Consider the following 25,533-nt stretch of genomic DNA (forward strand, 5'->3'; position numbering starts at 1 on the left):
TGTGAGGGTAGAGAATTCCACTGTTTACGTGCAACGAAAGAAAAGGAATGTTCAACGTAAGTTTTTGTAAGAATCTTTGGAATGGACAGTGTGCGCTTGTCATTTGAAGAACGGTGGCGCTTCGTGAGGGGGTGACACACAGGTGTTTGTGCTCTGTGCTTCATCCTTGTTTTTGCTGTCCTCGCCCTGTCCTGGTGCTTTTATATTGTTTCAAAGTGGTGTGCAAGGTGTTAAACATGAAGAGTGTGACAGTTGTGAGGGTGTTTGTGGTGGTGCTGGCTGTATTCCGGACTAGTGTTTGTGGTGTATTTGTGTCACCGGGTGGTTTAAATGGCGGACAGCGAGGAGGTACAGGCGCCTTACATTATGACCGGGATTTCCTTCTCAGTTTACGGTCAGTGTGCGACCCATCCGCTTTTACTGAGCAACTGTTTCCTCGTGATCTTATTTGTGATGATGAAGAGAATGAAGCAGCAGGTGAGAGAAAGAAAGCACGAAAGAGAGGAAAGAGAGGAGGCGTGAAGAGAAGACTGAGAAAAAATAGTACTAAGCCCCCACTGCCATCTATGATTTTATCCAATGTCAGATCTCTTAACCCAAACGGCAGAAACTGTAATTTAGATGAGTACGAGCAAATTGTCGATTTTTAAATGATTTTAGGAACTCGTGTGTGTTTTGTTTTACTGAAACCTGGTTTAGTGAGAAAGTGTCGAATGAATGTGTTGCGATCAGTGGTTTTAACACTCCGTACAGAATGGACAGAGACTGCAAGAAAGTGGGGTAGAAAATGGGTGGCGGCGTGTGCCTGTATGTCAACAAAAAGTGGTGTGACAGTGCGAATGTGTGTGTAAAAAAGCAGTTGCGTACTCCAGAACTTGAATTCATAACAGTGTCGCTGAGGCCTCAATATCTGCCACGTGAGTTCGGCCGCATTTTTCTCACTGTTGTGTAGGCCCCAGTCTTTGACCAGGCATCTGCTGCACGTGCAGGACAGACAATCGCAGGTGTTGTTTGTGACCTTCAACTCGTTTCTGCCGACGCCCCGTGTTTTATTGTTGGAGGTTTTAATCACTGTGATTTAAAGAAAGCCTTACCTTCTTTTAAACAGTATGTTACCTGCCGGACCCGACTGGACAAGACAATCAGTCTATGTTATGGGAACATTCCTAATGCCTACAAATCTGTTCCCCTAGCACCAGTGGGTGCATCAGATCATGATGTTGTTCATTTAATCCCAGCCTACAGACCAAAGATACAGACAGAGCCGATTGTGAAAAAGAGTGAGAAAGTTTGGACGTCACAGAGTGTGGATGAACTGAGAGGATGTTTTGATTGTACTGATTGGAGTGTGTTGACTGACCCATGTGAGAATGTTCATGAAGCAGCTGATGTTGTTACATCTTATATCAGTTTCTGTGAAGACATGATAATTCCGACTAAAATAATTAATCTTTTCCCCAACAACAAAGTCTCTCTAAACCATTTTAAATGAGAAAAAGGTAGCATTTCAGTCAGGGAACAAGAAGGATAGGAAACTGATACAAAAGAAACTTTATTTTTAAAACTGAATGTCACGAAGGCAATTGGCCCCGACAATATCTGCGGAAGATTACTGAAAACATGTGCTTCCCAGTTATGTGACGTGTTCTGTAAAATTTTCAACTGGTCTCTGAAGGACTGCTCTGTCCCCAGCATCAGGAAAAAATCTACTATCTGTCCTATCCCCAAGAAAAAGAACCCAGCCGCACTAAATGATTACCGTCCTGTTGCCCTGGCTTCAATAGTTATGGGGGTTAGGGGGTGCACGGGAGGGGTAGTACCTCTAGAGGGGGGGCTTGTCACTCTCTTCCGGGAGTGGTTCGTCCTCTGTTGGTGCCCACCGGCACCCAGCTCTCACTTATGGGTCCTAGAAACTGCTAGCATGCGGCAGCGCCCAACCCCCAGGCAACGGCTTTGACAGGCTGGCTAAACTAGGTGAGGGTAGCCAACGGGTCTCAAACCCTCGGTGAGTTAGGGCTTGTCTACCCAAGCATGTGAAGACTGGATCGGGCGGACTCTGTGGAAGAAACGTTCATGGTTCAACGGAGAGGAAGGCGGTTGCAGCAGAGCACTGTGGAGTGCTGAGGGAAGGATGAGGCACATAGGACATCCTGGTCATCCACTGCATCCGTTTCCATCTCCAGTCGTCTTGACCTCATCTTGCCACTGGATACAGACTGTCTCGGACAAGAGAGTGAGGTTGATGATGCGCAACTCCTCCTCACTATAAACAAAGTCATCGCGCAAGTCATCAGTCATCCTTCATCCTATACCATAATTTTCCCCAAGCCCTGTGGCGACAGGCGAGCGACGAAGCGACAGGTGTGGGTACACTGGCAGTCGTAGCCGCGGACCTGCACACAGGCGGCTCAGGCCATAGGGTCGGTTTTCACTGACTGGAGCAGCGGTGGAGATCGGCAGCCCCCCGAGCGACTGAGCAGCCCACTTCAGGACAGCACTGCTCGCCTCCATGGCATGAGAAAGGGGCTAGAAAAGGTGCCCTAAACATTGCCTGCTCCACACCACCCTAGTCAGCATACCGCGGCTGACGGGGACCCTGCCCAAGCGATCGACACACAAAGGAAAGAAAGAAGAAAACAAGGAGCACCCCATTGACCATTGCCACATGGAACGTGCGTACGCTTCTGGGCAGGCGACTCAGACAGACCACAGAGACATACAGCACTCTTTGCAAGTGAACTAGCCAGGTACAACATCAACATCGCTGTCTTAAGTGAGACCAGACTGGCAGAAGAAGGTGAACTCTGTGAGCGAGGCGCAGGCTACACCTTCTTTTGGAGTGGTCTCGGACCTGAAGAGAGACGTGAGGCTGGAGTTGGCTTTGCAGTGAAGACAACCCTCGTTGGCAAGCTGGCTGGCCCCCCGAAAGGAGTGAACGATCGCCTGATGACGATGAAACTCCCTTTATGCAACGGGAAGAAGTTTACCACCATTGTCAGCGCCTGCGCGCCCACCATGACCAACCCGGATGAGATCAAGGACAAGTTCTACGAGGACCTGAACGCTGTCATCACCACTGTTCCCAACGCAGACAAGCTCATCATTCTTGGTGACTTGAATGAGAGAGTTGGCTGTGACAGCACCTCCTGGGAAGGCGTGATTGGGAAGCATGGGGTTGGCAACTGTAACAGCAATGGTCAACTACTTTTCCAGACATGTGCCGAGCACGACCTTCTTATCACAAACACCGTCTTCTGCCTCCCTACCCATAACAGGACATCATGGATGCATCCTCGCTCTGGGCATTGGCATCTCATCGACTTAGTCATCGTCAGGAAGAGGGACAGGCAGGACGTATGAGTCACGAGGGCCATGTGCGGCACCGAGTGCTGGACAGACCACCGCCTTATCGTCTCCAAACTTAACTTCCACATCCAGCCCAAGAGACAGCCTCAGGGCATGAAAGCACCCAAACACCTGAATGTCAACAAGCTGGAGCTCGGCAACATCAAGCAGAGCTTTGCTGACACCCTGGAGGAACGCCTTGAGTCCACCATGCTGGACAACCAGAATGTGGAGGCAGCATGGGGCACACTGCATGAAACTGTGTACAACACTGCCATGGAGTGCCTGGGGCCTTCTGCCAGGAAGCACAAAGACTGGTTTGATGAGAACTGCACTGAGATCAAGCAGCTGCTGGAAGACAAACGCCAAGCCTACAGAGTCCACATTGAAGATCTCAAGTCACAGTCAAAGAAAGACATACTGAAGAGTGCACGCAGCACCATCCAGCTGAAGTTGCGGCAGATGCAGGATTCCTGGTTGAGCAACAAAGCTGATGAGATCCAGGGCTTTGCAGACAGGAACGACATGAAGAACTTCTATAATGGCCTGAAAGAAGTCTACGGTCCCACCACCTCCGGATCTGCTCCACTCCTCAGTGCTGATGGTTCTACCCTAATCACTGACAAGGACGGGATCCTTGAGAGATGGGCTGAACACTTTGACAGCGTACTGAACCACCCTTCCACCATCAATGATGAAGCCATCAACCGACTCCCCCAGGTGCCAGTCAGTGAGTTGTTGGATGCCATTCCAACTTTGGAGGAGACCCAGAAAGCTATCCGTCTGCTATCCAATGGCAAAGCCCCTGGCTCAGACTCCATTCCAGCTGAGGTCTACAAAGAAGGTGGTATGGTGCTGACTGAGAAGCTTCATCAGCTATTCCAGCTCATCTGGCAGCATGAGGCAGTTCCACAGGACTTCAAAGACATTTCCATCATATCCTGTACAAGCGCAAAGGAAATCGTCAGGCCTGTGATAACCATTGTGGAATATTCCTGCTGTCCGTAGCAGGCAAGACTCTGGCCAGAGTGCTGCTCAACCGTCTCATAGCGCACCTTGAGCAAGGTCTCCTACCAGAGAGCCAGTGTGGCTTCTGGAAGGAACACGGGACTATCGACATGGTGTTTGCTGCCAGGCAGCTCCAGGAGAAGTGTCAGTAACAGAACGCCAACCTTTATTCCACCTATGTCGATCTGACCAAGGCCTTCGATACTGTTAGCAGAGATGGCCTTTGGAGAATCATGGTGAAGTACGGATGTCCCTGAAAGTTCATCACCATCATACGGCAACTACACGATGGGATGCTGGCCCGAGTCCAAGACAACGGAGAGACTTCAGAACCATTCCCTGTCTCCAACGGAGGCAAGCAAGGGTGTGTTCTTGCCCCCACCCTGTTCAGTCTCATGTTTTCAGCCATGCTGACAGATGCCTTCAGAGACGCTGACATAAGCATTGGCATCAGGTACTGCACAGATGGCTCACTCTTTAACTTCAGGAGGCTTCAAGCAAAAACCAAGGTGAGGGCAGACACTGTCAACGACTTCCTGTTTGCTGATGACTGCGCTCTCAATGCTGCCTCTGAAGCTGACATGCAACACAGCGTGGACAAGTTCTCTGCTGCCTGTGACAACTTTGGCCTCACAATCAGCACAAAGAAGACTGAGGTGATGCACCAGCCAGCTCCAGGAAAGCCTTATGTTGAACCAAACATCTTCATCAACGGGCAACGACTGAACGCGGTGGACAAGTTCACATACCTGGGCAGTACACTGTCTCACACAGTTGTCATCGACGATGAGGTGAATGCCAGACTCGCCAAAGCCAGCGCTGCCTTCGGCAGACTCCATAAGAATGTTTGGAACAGGAGAGGCATCACCCTGGAGACGAAGCTCAAAGTATACAAGGCCATAGTTCTCACCACACTGCTCTATGGATGTGAATTATGGACGGTCTACAAACGCCACGCCAGAAAGCTGAACCACTTCCACACCACCAGCCTCAGAAAACTTCTCAGCATAAAGTGACAAGAGAAGATCTCTGACACAGAGGTGCTCACTCGTGCAAACTTGCCCAGCATCTACACCATCAGGATGCTGGCCCAGCTGCGCTGGGCAGGCTATGTAGTTCGTATGCCAGACCACCGGCTCCCCAAGAAACTGCTGTACGGCGAACTCCAACATGGCAAGCGCTCCCATGGAGGCCAAAAGAAGCGCTTCAAAGACACTCTGAAAGCTTCTCTGAAGGCCTTCAACATCAGCCACGACACATGGGAGCTGAATGCAATGGACAGACCAAAGTGGCGTTCAGCTGTCCACAAAGGCGCCAAATCCTGTGAGGTCAACAGAATCGCTGCAGCAGAGCAACGCAGACAGGCCAGGAAAAGCAGTGCCAGCAAGTCCCCGGCAGCCGCCACTATCCCCTGTCCACACTGCGTCAGAACCTTCTGGGCGCGGATTGGCCTGACCAGTCATCTGCGCACCCACAGAGCCCAACCCACCCACCCCCAGGATGACTAGATGGTCCTCGTCGATCCCGACGGACGAACCACACACAGTGATGAAATGCTTTGAAAAAATTGTTCTCCGCCATCTTCTTTCTTTCACTAAATAGCAGCTTGACTCTTCAGTTTGCTTATAAAGCACACAGAAGTACTGACGATGCTATCCTAACTCTCCTTCATAATGCTTTCCTTCATTTGAATAACACAGGATCTTTTGTTCGTATCCTTTTTGTTGACTTCTCTTCTGCTTTTAACACAATACAACCTCATCTCCTTGCCCTCAAACTGCTAGGCTTGGATGTTGATCTGAAGCTTACTCTTTGGATAGTAAGTTTTCTTCACAATAGAACTCAGTCCGTCCGCTTTCATTCTGCCCACTCTTCTCTAAACTCTACTTCTACTGGTGCACCCCAAGGTACAGTGCTGTCCCCTGTTCTATTTACACTGTACACAAATGACTGCAGAGGCATGGAGGAAACTCCTGTCATAAAATATTCTGATGATTCAGCTGTTGAAGATCTGTCCAACTCTGATGCTATTTATTTCAGTGAAATTAAAAAGTTCTGTTCTTGGTGTGAGGAAAACTATCTGGATCTCAACGTATTGAAAAAAAAAGAAATGTTAATAGATTTTCGGACCCCTTGCCTGTAGCTAACCTTGTTATTGATGGTCAAACAGTGGAGAGGGTCAATGAATATAGATATTTAGGGACCATCTTAGATAATAAGCTGACTTTTGACAGAAATGTTGATTCCATTCACAAGAAATGCCAGTCTAGAATTTTTTGTTTACAGAAGCTTAGAAATGTTGGTATAAATTCAAATATTCTTCAAAGTTATTATCGATGTTGTGTCGAGTCTGTGCTCACAGTTTCATTTATGTGCTGGTATGGAAGTTTGGGAGTGAGGAGTAAGCGTGTTTTGAACGATGTCATGAGTGTATGCAGTAAAATTGTGGGAGTGAAACAAGCTAGTATGCAAGAGCTGTATGAAAGTCAAGTGGTTAAAAAAAGCAGGCAGATAGCAACTGACGACACCCATAGTTTAGCAAAGTATTATGAGCTATTGCCATCAGGACGATGCTACAGAACTTTTAAGTTGAAATCCGGAGCTCTGAAGACTTTTATTCCACATTCAATCCACCTTTTAAATTCTTGAGAATTGTGAGAGTGTGTGTGTGTGTGTGTGCAAAAAAAGTAGTCATGAAAACTGAACATTGATACTGGAATATGCACTGATTTCTTTGTCCATAAAGAAGATAATTTTTTTTATTGGCTTTGTCTTTGGTATGAAAAAAATTTGGTCTGGTCTGGAAAAGGCTTAATTATCAGCATTCCTTTCTGTCATTCCAGGGCAAGCAGACAGCTGCACAGAAACGACTGAACAAAGTGGATAAGACAGGAATGAAGAGCATTTCCAGTTTTTTCTCCCCAAAGTCCTGAACAGGCACTGCCTGTGAAGCAATGTGAGCAGCCAAGGGTCTGATGCCATGTGTGCCTGTGGAAGACTTTATATTCTGCTGTTGTGTGTTTCCATAATGGTTGGAATGGTTTGCATTTTAGGCAAGGGGGGTTGATTAGAATTGTTGGGGTTTTTCTTTTATCAGTTTTGACTTCTTTTTGTTGTTGTTGACAGTGTGGTATGTATGTGTTCAAATTGTGGTGTGTGTGTCTGTTTGTAGAGACAAGGATAGAGAGAAAACAAAGGAAGAATGAATGCCTGAGTGAAAAATAACAAGGTTTTTGGTGCAAGGATTTGTAGAGAAAACTGGAACTAGAGCCAAGTTTGTTGTTTGCTAAGCTCATTCAGCTCGCTGACCAGTTTTGGTGTGGGTTTCAGTGTGTGTGTGTGTACGTGTACCCCTTAAATTAAGAAAGGAGAGAGATAATAAGAAAGAATGAACAGAATGAGCAGTTGAAAAAAGTGAGACTGTGGATAGATGGATTTGCGGAGGATTTACAGTTGATTTTATTGTTTATTCATCAGCTTTGCGACAAGTGATGTGTGTGTTTTGGAGTAGATGTGTCTCTTTCAGTGTGTGTGTGTGTTTGTGTGTGTACTCTGAGATCCTGAGAGAGAAGAATAAGTTAGAATGAAAAACTTCGGTATGAAAATGAAAGGATCCACAACACTCAGGGGTTGACCACTTGACAAAGCTGTTCTCCATTACACTTAGGGTCATGACCACTTGACAAAGCTGTTCTCCATTACACTGAGGGTCATGACCACTTGACAAAGCTGTTCTCCATTACACTTAGGGTCATGACCACTTGACAAAGCTGTTCCTCATTACACTTAGGGTCATGACCACTTGACAAGGCTGTTCCTCATTACACTTAGGGTCATGACCACTTGACAAAGCTGTTCTCCATTACACTGAGGGTCATGACCACTTGACAAGGCTGTTCCTCATTACACTTAGGGTCATGACCACTTGACAAAGCTGTTCCTCATTACACTTAGGGTCATGACCACTTGACAAGGCTGTTCTCCATTACACTTAGGATCATGACCACTTGACAAGGCTGTACTACATTACACTGAGGGTCATGACCACTTGACAAAGCTGTTCCTCATTACACTTAGGGTCATGACCACTTGACAAAGTTGTTCCTCATTACACTTAGGGTCATGACCACTTTACAAAGCTGTTCCTCATTACACTTAAGGTCATGACCACTTGACAAGGCCGTACTCTATTACACTTAGGGTCATGACCACGTGACAAAGCTGTTCCTCATTACACTTAGGGTCATGACCACTTGACAAAGCTGTTCCTCATTACACTGAGGGTCATGACCACTTGACAAAGCTGTTCCTCATTACACTGAGGGTCATGACCACTTGACAAAGCTGTTCCTCATTACACTTAGGGTCATGACCACTTGACAAGGCCGTACTCCATTACACTTAGGGTCATGACCACTTGACAAGGCTGTTCTCCATTACACTTAGGGTCATGACCACTTGACAAGGCCGTACTCCATTACACTTAGGGTCATGACCACTTGACAAGGCCGTACTCCATTACACTTAGGGTCATGACCACTTGACAAGGCCGTACTCCATTACACTTAGGGTCATGACCACTTGACAAGGCTGTTCTCCATTACACTTAGGGACATGACCACTTGACAAGGCCGTACTCCATTACACTTAGGGTCATGACCACTTGACAAAGCTGTTCCTCATTACACTGAAGGTCATGACCACTTGACAAGGCTGTACTCCATTACACTTAGGGTCATGACCACTTGACAAGGCTGTACTCCATTACACTTAGGGTCATGACCACTTGACAAGGCTGTACTCCATTACACTTAGGGTCATGACCACTTGACAAGGCTGTACTACATTACACTGAGGGTCATGACCACTTGACAAAGCTGTTATCCATTACACTTAGGGTCATGACCACTTGACAAGGCTTTACTACATTACATTTAGGGTCATGACCACTTGGCAAAGCTGTTCTCCATTACACTTAGGGTCATGACCACTTCACAAAGCTGTTCCTCATTACACTTAGGGTCATGACCACTTGACAAGGCTGTTCTCCATTACACTTAGGGTCATGACCACTTGACAAGGCTGTACTCCATTACACTTAGGGTCATGACCACTTGACAAAGCTGTTCTCCATTACACTTAGGGTCATGACCACTTGACAAAGCTGTTCCTCATTACACTTAGGGTCATGACTGCTTGACAAAGCTGTTCTCCATTACACTTAGGGTCATGACCACTTGACAAAGCTGTTCCTCATTACACTTAGGGTCATGACCACTTGACAAAGCTGTGTTTAGAGTCATGACCACTTGACAAGGCTGTACTCCATTACACTTAGGGTCATGACCACTTGACAAAGCTGTTCCTCATTACACTGAGGGTCATGACCACTTGACAAGGCTGTTCTCCATTACACTTAGGGTCATGACCACTTGACAAGGCCGTACTCCATTACACTTAGGGTCATGACCACTTGACAAAGCTGTTCTCCATTACACTTAGGGTCATGACCACTTGACAAGGCCGTACTCCATTACACTTAGGGTCATGACCACTTGACAAAGCTGTTCCTCATTACACTTAGGGTCATGACCACTTGACAAAGCTGTTCCTCATTATACTTAGGGTCATGACCACTTGACAAAGCTGTTCCTCATTACACTTAGGGTCATGACCACTTGACAAAGCTGTTCTCCATTACACTTAGGGTCATGACCACTTGACAAGGCCGTACTCCATTACACTTAGGGTCATGACCACTTGACAAAGCTGTTCTCCATTACACTTAGGGTCATGACCACTTGACAAGGCTGTACGCCATTACACTTAGGGTCATGACCACTTGACAAGGCTGTACTCCATTACACTTAGGGTCATGACCACTTGACAAGGCTGTTCCTCATTACACTTAGGGTCATGACCACTTGACAAGGCTGTACTCCATTACATATGCAGGCACCATCCAGGCCCTGCAGTGATGGCATCTGCCAAGTGGAAGACCTGGGACTGTGTGGTCCTGAACTTCCCATTTAAAGCCATAGCACACTTAACTCTTGGTAGGAGCCGGCCATGGGCTGCCATAGCTCTGAATGATACTAAAAAACTGAAAAAGTTCCAGAAAAAATTTCAAGATTATCCTTGAAAGAGTTGAGAGGTGTTTGCATCTTTGTAAGTATAAGTCATCCAGAGCAAAAATTTTTATCAGATCATGTGCAGATTGCCAACAGTTGTCTTTGACATGTTTGGGTCTTGGTGTGTACTATCTTGTGAATTTGCTTTGCCTTTCAAAGATCAGGTTGGAGGATTTTACATGTTCTTCAAATAATTTTTCTGACTATTTGTGTCTCCCTGTTTCCCAGACCAGTATGTGCATCTTGTCATACAGCCAACTTTACCTGTTCAATAAACCATATAAAATTTTGACATACATTTTACGTCCATGTTTGAGCATGAATAATTTCTTTGTGTTGTTCTATGTGACTCACACAATGATACATACATGAGTTAGTTCATATGGTGTGTAATACTGCAATAAAACACTTGGTCCACGAACTTGGTTTTGTCTTTCATTGCAAGGAGTGATATTGTAATAGATGTGTATATGATCATGCCTATAAATGTGTGTGTGTGTGTTCTGTTTGTATGCTTGTGTGTGTGTGAGCATGCATGTGTGTTTGTGCGTGCATATGTATGTTTAGTGTGTGTGTGTGTCATAACGGGTAAACACAGTGAGACAGGTGTTATTGTTTATTTTGCTTTGACCCACTTCAGTGTGTGCTGGAGGCCTCACAAATAAACCATCATCATTGTCATTTTCTGACTCCAATCTATCTCCCAATCTGTCTGCCTCTCTGCTTGTCTCTGCATTTCTTTTAAAAGATAATAATAATAAAAAATAAAAAAAACCTTCAGTAATTACACAGGTATTTCACTGTGTGTCGCAAATAGCAAAAGATAACAAACACATTTGTAGATGTTGGGCACAAGAATGGATAAAAGAATTTAGTGGGTGAACAACATCAAGCAGGATTTAAATGGAGTGGCAGTTACACAAAGCCCTTTTAATTGAGTATTGTTTGTATGTGGCCATATTTTGGCTGTGAAGAAACATTTGATTCCATAGAGTTTAATTTATTTTGCCCTCTCTGTTTCAAGGTGTGCTGACTGATCCTTAGATGCTGCACCACATCTGTTTAAAAAGAAAAGAGCTACTCCAAGGTCATGTCATGTGCAGTTGATGACGCAGTGTATATGACTGAACTTAGTGCAGTTAATTAAGTTTGTGTTATTTCAGTTTCAAGGAGGTTCTAAATCTTGCAGACTGATCCATATATGACTATATGAGCTTTAACAAAGTGTATGTTGTGTTTTAGTTGGCTGGATGTGTGTCATGTGATAGAAGAGGATGTGTGGTCTGTGCTGACTTTTTTCCGGACATTTATTTTCTGACAACCTTTCATGAAGGCCAGTGTGTATAATGAATATCTCCATGCACACACACACACACACACACACACAGAACATGTGAGCATGCACCTATGCACATACACACAGAGACTTACTCACACACCATCATATGGTGTGTGAGTGAGTCTGTGTGTGTATGTGCATAGATGGTGTGTGAGTGAATCTGTGTGTATGTGCATGCGCTCATGTTCTGTATGTGTGTGTGTGCACATATTAGTTTGTGTGTGTGTGTGTGTGTGTGTTTCTTATGTGTACTTGTGTGATTTGTTGCTGAGACAGTGTCAACACTTAAAAGTGCTCACCACTCTCAGTCATATCTGTTTTGTGTCAAGCTCAGATTGTGACAAAAGTAATGTTCAAAAATATATTTTATAAACGTCAAAAGAGGGCGCTAACCAGGGGGACAAAGGGGACGTTACCTACTTCCGGGAGGTTATCGGCCGTAGTTCTCTCATTTTCTCCGCATTGGCGGATAGTAGTTTGCACAGGACAGGAATGTCAGACCCCTGCCGGAGCCTGCACTAGTTGGGTCACGGTAAGTATGTTATTTAAACGTAATTTTAGATAGAAAATTTCCTTTTATAAACATTAGATAAAAAGGAACATGCTTTGTACTGGCAGACGGAACTCTGTGTGTGTGTTTGCACTGTATGTCATGTTTAGGTTTGGAAGGTGGGAAGGCTTGCTTGCATTTGTTTTTGTTTTGGACGGAGTTTGTGAGATATTTAAAAGAAAAGTGTTTACATTGTGATAGACTTAACCTGAATGACACACTGGTGCTTTTTGGACACAGCAAAATGAAAACTGATCAATGTTTCTCATATATTGATAGCTAAATTTTATGTATACAAATGTAGAATCAACAAAGTAAAACCAACACACAGATGTACAAAAAAGACCTCAAACAGGCACATGAAGTAGACAAGTATGCCTTTAACATAACTATGGAATATAACAAGTTTGTCGAAAAATGGGCACTTTATAACTGTTTAATACAAAATTAAGCTATACAATGCTGCCTTGGAATTTTGCCATTGAACATATATTGTTTTGCTGTTGTGGACTTGTCAGTACCTAGAACTTAATTATATGCTTACCCTGTACTTTCTAATGCACAAAACATACAAATTCTGTATCTGTAAACCTTTGAATAAAAAATGTTGAAAAGAAAAAAAAGACATAACAAGAAAAACCAACAACAAAAAACAAACAAAACAACATGCACACATACCAAGTTACCCTCTTTCCTCACACCCACCCCCTGCCTCTATATATCTCTTTGTCCATCTGTCTGTCTGTCTGTCTCGCATACACACAGACACACACACACACACACGCACGTGAGCGAGCACGCACGCACGCAAACACACAAGCACACAGAGTTCTGTTGAATTTCTCTCTCTCTGGGGGGAATGTGAGCGGCTCAATGGTGCAAAGACACAGGATCTTCCATCAATCCAGCGAAAGCCCAAACGTTGCTGTGCACCCTCAACAACAGAACCGCGAGCAAATCACCACCTGTGTCATTCAACGGGATTCAGATCGAGAAAACTGAATGCCTACGCTACCTAGGAATACACTTCGACAGGATGCTGACCTTCAGAAAACGTACGGAAAATCCTGTTCTCAAATGCAAAAAGGGCCTTTCAGTCTTAAAAGCAATGGCAACCAAAGGTATTGAACAACGCCACATCTTCCTGCTATACCAATCACTTGTCCTCAGTGTGATCGACTACGGACTTGGGCTAACAACACCATCTCAAAGCAACCTCCTAAAATTAGAAGAGTTCAAAATGAAGCTATGAGGCTGATCCTTGGAACAAAAAAAGACACGCCCACGAAAACCATGCGATACCTGCTTGACCTTCCTTCAGTGCAGGCCAGAAAGTAGTTAGAACAGGTTAAGACCTACTTCAAAGCATTAGAAAAAACCCCAAACCCACTGCATGACGCAGTCAAAGAACCAAAAGGCAGCCGTCTAGGACGAGGAAGATCATGGATGGGGCAAGCAGAAGACACGATCCAGCTAGTATGCCGACTACAAGACCTGAAAGAAACAAAAGAATGGGGGAAAAACCCCGAAAACCTCAACCATCTATTCAACACAGCCATTTCACCCACTCTAGGAAGACATTGTCGGGAATGGCCAGAGGGCAAAACTGATGCGGAAGTGAAGCTACTCATAGAAGAAAACAGTAAAGAAGAGGACATCATCATATACACAGATGGCTCAGTCACCAAAGACCAATCCGGTTGGGGATTCACTGCGAAACAAAATGGAAAAACAATTAGGGAAGAGAATGCTGCCTACAAAGTCACAACCTCCAGCCTAACGATGGAAGTTGAAGCTGTGACACATGCCCTCCAGTGGCTATCGTCTATCCATACGCCCGGAAACCAACATGCCATGATTCTAACCGACTCAATGAACCTCATACAGAAAATTGAAAATGGAATGGGAAGCCCAGAGTGGCATAAGGCAATGTGCAACTTTCAGATTAAAAAACTCACATCGTCATACTGCCCGGGACATGCAGGTGTTAAGGGAAATGAGCGAGCTGACAGACTTGCTGGTAACGCAACAACAACGAGCGGCCTACATCTAGGAAAATCGGAAATCCTCAGAAAAGTCAAAGAATATCAAAAAGAACAGGTACAAGGCCATCACACCATCGATCTCCTCAAAGAAATAAAAGCAGAGAGAGGGAGCGGCCGTAAGTCTAGCATGAAAGGTAGAGCACGATGCTTTGCAAATCAAACAAATATCGGCATCATCTCCAAACCAACATTGCGCAAATTTCTTCAAAACGGAACAGAGTCTGTGGGCTTTTCCAAATACAACAGACTGAGCAACACACTAGACGCCACGTTCTTGGCATCAAAGATCTTTTCCCATCCCTCTTGCGCCCAGTCAGTGGCAGCCTCTGTGCGTGTGTGTATGTGTGGGTCTGTGTGTTTGAGTGCGTTTGTGCATGCGCGAGGGTGTAAGTGTACACAAGTGGCAGGAGAGTTCTGTGCACGTGCGTATAGTGTGTGTGTGGGTGGGAGGGGGGGGGGGGAGGGGTGTCTATCTAGAGCTGCACAATCACTTCAGTTGAAAGTAAACATGTCAAAACGTAATATAATTTTTTTTAGAAAAGGTGGATATGTGTGTGTGTGTATGTGAGGGGGGGGGGGGGTGTCTATCTAGAGCTGCACAATCACTTCAGTTGAAAGTAAACATGTCAAAAAGTCATATAATTGTTTTTAGAAAAGGTGGATATTTAGGAATGAGGGAAAAATGGGTATATAATGGGATAATGATGCCTGTTGTAAATGCTTATAAATACCTAGGTATATATTTTTCAACCAAATTGTGTTTCACGGTTGCATGTAAAGATCTTGCAAGTAGAGCCAAGCACGCATTACTCTGTATTATGCAAAAACTGTCATGTGTAGAAAATCATTCTTTAGATCTATTTATGAAACTGTTTGACTCACAAGTACAGCCCATTGTTCAGTATGGAGCAGAGATTTGGGGTCTTTCTAATGCTGCTGCTTGTTGTGAGAATGTCCATCTACTTGCACTAAAAAAGTTTCTTGGAGTCACAATGAAAACACCAAATGATTTAATCTATGGTGAGACGAATAGGTATCCAATCTATCTGAATTCCGCAGTAAGATGTATTAGTTATTGGTTAAAAATAACACAAATGGAAAATTCAAGGCTACCGAAAAAAGCTTATAACATGTTAAATGATCTAGACTCTAGGGGTAAGGTAAACTGGGTGTCAAAAGTTAGGGTTAGGTTAAATGAACTGGGGTTTGGTTATGTTTGGTTACAGCAGGGGGTAGGCGACATAAATGGATTTATTCGCGTGCTTCGTACAAGATTAATTGATTGTAGATGGCAAGAATGGTCAGATCATGTTCAAGAAAGCGATCGTTTCAGGTTTTATAAGCAGTTCAATTATATGCATTCTATTCCAACTTATTTATCAATGAAAATGGATAGGCATTTAAAATACATCACGACAAGGTTCAGATTAGGGATTTCTGACATCTTAATGCATTGTCTTCGTTATCGTAAGTTCAGTGTTTGTGATCTTATTTGTCCATTATGTAGATGTGCTGATGAAACTTCACTTCACTTTGTGTTATGCAGCCCTGTTTTGGAAGACCTTAGATTTCAGTTAATTCCACAAAAATATTAGCCTACGCACGCCCAACTTCATTTGCGCTTGTTTTGCTGATGTCATCGACAAGCGAAACCATTATCAAACACTTTGCTGTTTACTTGTATAAAGCGTTTAAAATACGCAGTGCATTATGTAGTTAATTATTATTTGTTGTGTATTATCAGCTTGTAGTTGAACATTTACTGACGTGTATTGTTGGTAGTATGCGTTTATTGTTGTGAATTATTGTTCACTGTACCCCCTTCATAAGGGGCCATGGTCTTATTGAATAAATCATCCGTATCCGTATCTCTCTCTCTCTCTCTCTCGCATATATACACAGTAGAACTAATACCACACACACACATACACACACACACACACACACACAGAGAAAGAGAGAAATTGGAACTGATGTGACACATGCTGTGCTAATTAACATGGAACAACTGTTATAGTGCGCCAGCAGTGTCACCCCCACCACCCACACTCTGTCCCCTCCCCCAGCCTCCACCCCTCCTTCTTATCTCCCTTCCCACTCCATCCCAAGTCCAGTCTTTGAGGTTGTGCCGAAACCACGCCATCCTCCCCCCTTCCACCCCTCCACCTCCTCACCCCTACTCCCTAGTTGGCGCCTTTGGTCCTCGACACCGCATCACCCGCCCCAGTCGTTGAAACACGTGCGGTTATGTGACGTCTGCCGCAATCCCCGTGATGAGTGGAACATCCCGTGTGGCGGTCTGTCTTTCAAGTTGTTCCCCATCTCCCCTCCACGAACGCAGCTGACGTAGATGGCGGGACTTCGGAACATAAGCGAGGGAGAATTTATGCTAATGTGAACTTTGATCATGCCGGCTAACATGCCCAGAGTTGTATTGTCCCGTCTCCCCATTCTCTTTGTGACGTAAACGGGTGAACCTGTCATCACAGAATGTGAATCTGTCAGTCATTTACATAGCGTCACTAGGACAAGCAAAGATTGGTTATTTCAGTTCAGCTAGTTGGGGGAGTGAGTGTTGTAGTTTGGATTAGTATGCACAGTATGTTGGGGGAAGAGATAAAACCAGTCGGCACAGCCAGTTCTTAGCTGTCTACCAGAAGAACTGACTGACACGGGCTGACTGACTGATCCGTGATGTGAGGTGCAAGGAAATCCTTGTTGGGCTGTGAGTACACAACTTGTAATGGTTTTACGTTATGTTGATAACTTAGTTGTGTTGGGAAACAATGTTTTGTGTTGGTGGACAGCCAGTTTAAGTTAATCTTGTGGCTTGTGGAAGGAAAAGGGGTTAATGTGTGAAAACTACCCTCTGAGGGAAGTACTGGCCTGTATCTTTTGAGTGAACTGAACAGATCTATTGGCTAACACACTGTCAGTGTGTGTTGAGGGTTTTTTTTTAATGTGTGTGCACATGGGGGGTAACAGCAAGTGTTGTGGAACACATGTTTGAGTTGTTGGTTGTTGTGGTAACATGTGTAGGAGTTGTGCTGTGTGTCAGTGGTTTACTTTGTTCAGACAAAGTGGGAAGGAACATTGTAATGTGATCAATGAGTTGGCAAACTATGAGAGCATTGAGGGTCACTGCTATGTTGTTGCACATTGCTGTTTACCAGAGATATGTTGGAAGTAATAACTTCCTTACATGTACTTGTGTTGGTGGTATACCTTGTGAAGACAAAGAGATTTGTTTGCTAATGGTAACACACAGTTTAATTGAATGATGGGTAACATGAGTTGGAACACAGGGTTGTATTGGTCCGTGATATGTTTTGTACACAGTATGGTAATTGGTATGTCACTGCTGATGGCAGGTAAGCTTGTTTTACCTCACCTAGATTTATGTGTGAGAGGAGTGCATACTGGTGAACATGTGATGAAAGGTGCTGAGAGGGTATAGGCCTTTCATGTCAGTGATGTCAGGATATTTTGAGATTTTACCTGACCTGGGTTTTGGTTGTGTGTTTGTGTTCCAGGTGTGCTGCTTATAGGTGCTGCTTTAGGTGTAGGATGATCTTTTTTACTGTGCGCTGCTTGTAGGAAGTACTTGAAGTAGGCAGTGTGTGTTGCTTTTGCTAAGTAGGGTGAACTGCTTAGTGTGTGTGCTGTATTGTAAAGTAAACACTCTATAAAAACCACTCCATGTGGCCCTGCTATTGATGTGAGGAGAGAGTGAGTGAGTGCATCATTAGTTGATCCTATATCCCCCTGTCTGCTCCTCTCTCTTCTATTAGAATCGAACCACACTCACTCTAAAACACACCTTTTTACACAACAATGGATAAAAACAACACAGTATGAATCCTTTATGTATATACACTGTATACGCACCATGCCATTGTTGTTGACATGTTGTACAGCAGGGTTATTAAGATGAATGGTACTGCAGTGTTTTGTTTTCATTTCATTTGTACCCACTGTGAGAAACACACACACACACACACACACACTGTTGTATTGAAAGCAACGCACATACATGAACATACAAACCTGCATCCCCACCTCTCTCTTTCCGTCTGTAAGTCTGTCTGTCTGTCTCTCAACACACAAGTGAATGGAACACACACACACACCACACCACACACACACGCACGCATGCACACACACACACACACACACCCACATATATATATATATATATATATATACTTGCATTGAAATTAAAAAAACCAAACACTTGCATGCACACCACTGAAGATCTAAAGACTTCATATTTGTGTTGTTTTTCAGTTTATGTGTGTCAAATTATAGATATACCAATTCAGTGATTCACCATGCAGCTAGTTAAAATGGAAAAGAGCAAAATAAAACTCATTCTGTTAATCAATTTTCTCAAGCACTTAAAAAGGGTGGGGGTGAGGGGGAGAGAAAAAACGAAAGAAATACTGAGACTGATAGAGATTGATTTGATTGATTGATGATTTATTGTCAAAAGCATTTACAGCCATTTTGACAAGGGGGGATTACAAAAAACAACAACAACTAATTAAGCAAATACCACGAAACACACACCGCAACAACTGTACGCAAGAAAAGGGTAGGGAAAAAGAACAACAAAAGAGCAAACATGTGGACCATCCACGGAGAGAGAGAGAGAGAGAGAGAGAGAGAGCAGGGAAATGGAGAGACAGAGGCGTAATTCTCAGAGCGTGCGGACTGATCCTATATACGCTACATCACATCTGCTATAAAAGAAAAAGGATCTGGACCAAGAAGAAAAGAGATGGAAATGACACGAACAGACACAGACACACATAAAACAAACAATGCCTCCAAAGGCTGTGATTGGCTAATCTGACAATCACTCGTCTTCCCCCAACCAATCAGCGTGCTCCCCATGCTCAGCAGTTTCTAGAGTCTGTGACTGGCTAGTCCCAAGCACGCCCTTTTCCTCCAACAACCAATCAGCATTTTGCTTAGCTGCTTCCATCTTGTCACGTGACAGCAGGAAACAAGCCGCCCCCATGTCCAGGAAAGCTGCAGACAGGATCGTGATTCCTGGAGGAACAGAGAAGATGGTGAAGAAATTAACCCATTGATTGCTGAAACGCGATGGAATGAGATCAGTGTTTCGCATGTCACAGTGAAGTGTAATTACTACTTTTTGCATTGGCGTCTTTTTTTTCTGTTTTTTTTTCTTCTTTTTTTTCTGAACAAAAGTAATGCAGTCCCAAAAGGAAGAAGTTGAGATAATTAAAATAAAAATTAAAAAAAAGAAAGAAAGAAAAAACAAACAAACAAAAAACAGAAAATGAAAAAGGTGACTGGCAACCTGACATGTAAGCTCAATGTTATCTCAGGCAACAGCTCTCCACTGACGTAAGCTCAGTGTTATCTCAGGCGACAGCTCTCCACTGACGTAAGCTCAGTGTTATCTCAGGCGACAGCTCTCCACTGACGTAAGCTCAATGTTATCTCAGGCAACAGCTCTCCACTGACGTAAGCTCAGTGTTATCTCAGGCGACAGCTCTTCACTGACGTAAGCTCAGTGTTATCTCAGGCGACAGCTCTCCACTGACGTAAGCTCAGTGTTATCTCAGGCGACAGCTCTTCACTGACGAACATACTCGTTACCAGCAGTCAAGGCGTTAAAGGCAAAATCTAAAATAGTCTGGTTGGCCATTGTATTTGTAGTGAAGTTGGTTATTTTAAAACCAGGCACAACGATATGAAATAATTTAGATTTGTCACTGTACTGAAACAGTGAAAATCAATGAGCACACACACACACACACACACACACACACACACACACACATACACACACACACACACACACACAATATCGTGTCTGAATATACTCCCCGGCGGGTAAGTTTAGGCACGTGCCCAAACTCACTCCCCCAATCGCACAGGGAGGTGGAAATAGGCATGAGCCTTTATTTAGCCCTTGGTCTGGAGTCACTCCCCAAGGCACGTGCCCATAATGATCCCCCGGAGAGGGATTTCGGGAGGCGAGTGGTCATGTCAAATGCCCTTTATAAAGTTATTTCAGATGTGTTTTCAGATTGAGTTAACAGTCTGCTTATGTATTTATTCATCTATTTATCTATATATTTATATGTTTGGGTTTTTTCATTTATTTATTTATCTATTTATTTATTAATATTTTTGCATTTATTTACTGTTTTATCGAATCATTAATTTAATTACTTATCAGTTCATTCACTTTTGTATCTTATTTTACTTCATTTCTTTTATTTTCCCACAAGGTCTGAGAAAGCGAGTTGGGTTGCGCTGCTGGTCAGGCATCTGCTTAACAGATGTGGTGTAGCGTATATGGATTTGTCCGAACGCAGTGACGTCTCCTTGAGCAATTGAACTGAACTTAAGACGTGTGTACATTGTATGTTGCTGTTCGAGCCAAATTGGGCCATTTTCCTATTGGAGTGTTGGCCTACTGTAACGGGTCCGCTTAAGAAGCGAGAATCTGAGCTCACTGGTTGGAATTCCACAGTCGCCAATATTTTCTCCCCCTCCACTAGACCTTGAGTGGTGATCTGGACGCTAGTCATTCGGATGAGACGATAAACCGAGGTCCTGTGTGCACCATGCATTTAGCGCATGTAAGAGGACCTACGGCAAGAAAAGGGTTGTCCCCGGGAAAATTTTGTAGAAAAATGAAGTTCCATAGGAAAACAAATAAAACTAAAGGCAGAAAAAAAGAGAGAAAAGGTAGCGCTCTGTGTAGCGACGCGTTCTCCATGGGGACAGCAGCCCGAATTTTACACAGAGAAATCTGTTGTAACAAAAAGATGAGAAATCCGTTGTGACAAAAAGAATGAGACAATATTGAATGTTGTATTTCATGTCCTATTGAGAATAGTTTTAGTAACAGAAGTTCGATTGAGCAGTGATATTTAAAAAAAAAAAATGTTTGGAATATGGATTATAGTCAAGAATTGTCCCAGTAAATTGTTTGATGTCGTTATCAGGTACATACCTAAAAAAGCTCTAGAAATGATTGGTGTGAATATCAACGAAGCTCTGGAGGTATTTAGCAACTGTATCCGAGATTGTGCAACATATAATTATGAAGAAGTATTTAAGAGTAGATCATAATGAACGAAATGAGGGTTGGTTTGATTGGGAATGTAGGATTGGCTGGACGAAGGTTTGTAGATTGTTGAGAAAGTGTAGATGTGTTTTAGATAATGATACTGTGCCATGTGTAAGACAAGAGAATATCAAAACACTTTAGTCAGAAAACAGAAGTTGCTTAATAAGAATCTTTTGGACGGTCTTGAGTGTTCTATAATTACCAAAATTTTTTGGAAAATATTAAACAATTTCTTTCAAAAGAAGGAACCCAAGAATGATATTTCTACTGAATAACGGTTTGAACTTTATTTTAGCCTTACTTACTAAAGATTCATCATGTGATAACGACGAATATGAGTAAGCAGATGCAGAGAATCATTCCATGAATAGCCCTATTGTAAGCGAGGAAGTTCTTTTTGCATATAGGGGGAAGAAAGGATGGAATCATTGGGGAATTCCTAAAAACTTGTGAACTGACAAAATAATTTCGTAAACCTTTTCAAGAAACTATTTGATAGGGGCATTTAACAAAATATTTAGAACAATCCTCCCGGGGGGTCACTACCTTGTCGTGGTCGGGAGGCTTAGTGGCCGGGGACATCAGTGCTTCTGAGGGTTTACTGCTCTAGTCCCAAGTCTTAATTGACAGCCTACATAGCCATTGTAGCTGTTCAGGCTGAATAAGTGGTGGGTTTTTTGTTTGTTTGTTTGTTTTTTGTACTGATGCCCCTGATAGGGCTTCCCGTGCCGAACAGGTCGTGAGTGAGGCCCAAACTAAAAGTGACCCACTGTTTTTTTTATATTCTCTCTTCTTTTTACCGCCTCTTTTCTGTCTCCAGCTCCCCATTAAGCCTTATTTTCCACATTCTTTTTTCCCTGCGGCCTTCTTCAGGCCCGCCGTGTTTGCCGTGCGGCGCGACCTGTGATGGAGGGGAATGAGATCCTGGGGATTGAGAGAGCACGTTGCTCTCAACACGTCCCTTTGGCTCGGACCTCTCCTAAGACAGACGGCACACATTGGCCCGTGTGTGTCAATCGGCTACCCCTTCGTGGGGCTGGGTCAAGACTGGCAGTTTAGAGTCCCTGGGAGCTGGGCATGATCGGGGGGAACGCGTTGGAGCTAGACCGTTGGTCGTATGTCCCTCCCGAAACCTGGAAGGGGTCAAGCTGGTGTTCCCTTGACCCTGGCCCCTAAGTTGGACCCCATGGTGGGTGGGTAAGGGAGGGATGAATTAACGACCCAAAAAACCATGGCTTCTATCCAGTCACCCCCCCCCCCCCCACCCCCACCCCACCCCTAAATTTGCAAAAAGAAGGAGACAAGGAACGGATAATGTCTCGGACTCCGATTTGGAGGTCGGTGAGACCTCTGGATATTGGCCGTCGTGGCTTGTGGTGGAGGGCACTGATGATGACAAGCCCTTGTCGGCTCTCAGCCCCTTCGCCATCCAGAAAGGCTTCCAATGTTTAGCAGGCGCACTGAAGTCTATCAAGAGGTTCAGGAACGGAACGTTTCTGGTGGAGACGACATCAAGAAGGCAGATACAGCTTCTGCTTAAAGCTGCCACTTTTGTGGATGGGGCGGTGAAGGTCTCCCCTCACAAAGGACTGAACTGCTCGAAGGGGGTCATCAGATGCCCGGAGTTGAGAGGAGTGTCTGATGCAGAGATTAAGAGCAAGCTGTCCTCTCAGGGAGTGACAGATGTTTACAGGGTGACAGTAAGGAAGGGGTCGGACAGAGTCCCGACCAACACATTCTTCCTCACCTTCTGCTGCCCAAATGTCCCCAAGGACATACGAGTCAGATACCTGCAGGTGAACGTAAGTCTGTACGTGCCGTCTCCTCTACGGTGCTTCAAGTGTCAGAAATTCGGACACGTGCGGGACCGCTGCGGGAGGAAGAGGCGTGTGGCACCTGTTCAAAGGCGGCGCACCAGGGCAAGTGCATCAGTCCAGCCCGTTGTGTGAACTGCGGAGGCAGCCACCCGTCTTCGTCTAAAGACTGCCCCACCTGGAAAAAAGAAAAAGAAATCCAGAAGGTGAAGACGGAGAAGAAAATATCGTTCTTTGAGGCCCGTAAGTTAGTGGAGGCTACATTGCCTAAGGCAGGACTGTCATACGCTTCTGTCGTCAGATCCAGGATGGTGGACGTTGCGATCCAGACAACGTCCACAGGGACGCAGACGGACGCCATACCGACCTTGGTAAAACCATTGGCCTTGGGTGGAGGCACTGTATCCGCCCCTTCCAATCCTGTACGGCGGTCCTCAGGGGCTGCTGAGCAGGGGGGGAAAGCCTCGGGCGGAGGCATGGTGAACGCCTCCCGTCCCCTCCCCCCTCGTCCCACCCCTCGTCTGCCTGCCCCTCGGGCTGGTGGGAGTGCCCAGAAACCCCCCGCACCTCCAAAACCCAAGGAGGGGAGGGTTGCGGCCTCGGCGGGGTCGGGGAATACAAAAAATAGATATGCGGTCTTGGCCGACCTTGAGCCACCGCAAGCAGACGAGCAGGAGGTAGCGATGGATTAGGCTGCTGCTTTATTTTTAACCTTTTAAATGGCGGTCATTCATTGGAACATCCGTGGGGTTTATGCCAATCTCCAGAAACTCCAGTTGCTTTGTCGTGCTTTGAAACTTTCAGTGCTGGCGCTGCAAGAGACTCCACAAAGAGATGGCAAGTTTTTATCTCTCTCTGGTTTTAACTCCATTTCTAAACCTGCTCAACTGAAGCAAGAGGGATTGATGGAAGGTGTCGCTCTTTTTATACATAAGTCCCTTTTACATAGTACAGTTCCTCTTACCACCCCTTTACAGGCGGTGGCAGTCACACTTAAGAAAACCATCACTGTCTGTTCTCTGTATCTTCCTCCTTCCGTCCATGTTCTGAGGCAGGACCTCATGACCCTTGTCGACCATCTCCCACGACCGTTCATACTGTTGGGCGACTTCAATGGCCACTCCCTGCTCTGGGGAAGTGAGGTGACATCAGCCCGAGGTCTTCTTTTGGAGAATCTTCTTTCTGATATGGACCTGTGTTGTCTTAACGACAAGTCACCCACTTACCTTCATCTACCTTCTGGGAAGCTCTCGTGTTTAGATCTGTTGGTCTGGGATCCATCGTTGGTCCTGGACTATGAGTGGAAAGTGCACGACGATCTGCACGGAAGTGACCACTTTCCTGTCGTCCTCCATTCCACAGATGGGGAAGAGTGGAGCTGCAGGAAGAAACAGTCTTACAAAGCAAGGATCCTGCTGACACTCTGACACAGATCAGTTTAGATTGCGCCAAAGCAGCAGTCCCATCGTCTGCCTCCAAGCCTTAGATGCCAAGAACGCCCTGGTTCAACGCTGAATGTCGGGATGCACGTAAGTCTCGGAAGAGAACACAACGGCGCGTCTTTTGGAGACTGGATACCGATAGCGTTCAAACCCATCAACAGCTGAGGGCGAAAGCCAGGTATGTTTTTAAAAAGAGCCAGAGAAAATCATGGAGAGATTTTTGCTCTTCCTTAACCTCCAACACACCCAAGAAGAAAGTGTGGAGGGTTTTAAAAAAAATTAAGGGCAAAAAGGGTCTGCCCAACTTTTCACCATCTTAAGCTCTCAGACGCTCTTATCACAGAGAAGAAAGCAGTTGCTAATTTGCTAGCCTCCACAATCGAACTGAACTCTAGATCTGCCAACAAATCTGCTCTGTTTCTCAAAACCAAAAACCTGAAAGAAAAAACACCCAGCAACTTCTCTTCCGGCAACACAGAGAGCTACAACCTTCCTTTCACTATGAATGAACTAAAATCTGCCCTTCAGACCTGCATGGATTCCTCTCAAGGAATGGACGCGGTCCATTATAAACTTTTAAAACATCTTCCCGAAACCTCTGGACACCCTGCTCAAAGTTTACAACCACATCTGGATCACAGGCTTTTTTCCACCCTCCTGGCGGAAAGCTCTCATAATCCCGGTGCCAAAACCGGGAAAAGACCCCTCAGACCCCTCCAACTACCGCCCAATAGCACTGACC

The 25,533-nt window shown here is 44.8% G+C and overlaps 2 protein-coding genes across 6 annotated transcripts in view; one reads left to right on the forward strand and one right to left on the reverse strand.

The window, feature by feature from the left end:
• LOC143275604 (ribonuclease H2 subunit B-like) overlaps window positions 1-8,579 on the forward strand; it is a 112,295-nt gene extending 103,716 nt beyond the window's left edge. For 2 of the 4 annotated variants that reach the window (XM_076579832.1, XM_076579830.1), the window contains exon 10: window positions 7,197-8,579. In XM_076579832.1, coding sequence (XP_076435947.1) covers window positions 7,197-7,286 — 90 coding nt within the window. In that variant the 3' untranslated portion in view covers window positions 7,287-8,579. The remainder of the gene's footprint in view (window positions 1-7,196) is intronic. The other 2 variants (XM_076579831.1, XM_076579834.1) reach the window with 2 other exon arrangements.
• A 10,297-nt stretch (window positions 8,580-18,876) lies between these two features.
• Window positions 18,877-24,392, reverse strand: LOC143275534 (uncharacterized). 2 transcript variants are annotated; one of them, XR_013053437.1, is made up of 2 exons: window positions 23,283-24,392; window positions 18,877-19,473 (listed from the first exon to the last, which is right to left on the reverse strand). XR_013053437.1 is itself a non-coding variant. In XM_076579718.1 (2 exons), the coding sequence occupies exon 1, from the start codon at window positions 23,825-23,827 to the stop codon at window positions 23,372-23,374; it is 456 nt and encodes a 151-aa protein (XP_076435833.1). In that variant the 5' UTR covers window positions 23,828-24,392; the 3' UTR covers window positions 18,877-19,473; window positions 23,326-23,371. The 2 variants fall into 2 exon arrangements, 1 of the variants encoding a protein (XP_076435833.1); XM_076579718.1 differs by having other exon boundaries at window positions 23,326-24,392.
• Window positions 24,393-25,533: the final 1,141 nt, after the last annotated feature.

The sequence above is a fragment of the Babylonia areolata genome, chromosome 30, assembly GCF_041734735.1.
Source record: "Babylonia areolata isolate BAREFJ2019XMU chromosome 30, ASM4173473v1, whole genome shotgun sequence".
Taxonomy (NCBI): Eukaryota; Metazoa; Mollusca; class Gastropoda; order Neogastropoda; family Buccinidae; genus Babylonia; species Babylonia areolata.

What these genes read in the sequence shown, in the direction of transcription:
- LOC143275534 (XM_076579718.1), bottom strand. Translation starts at nt 23,827, where the DNA reads ATGCCTCCGCCCGAGGCTTTCCCCCCCTGCTCAGCAGCCCCTGAGGAC.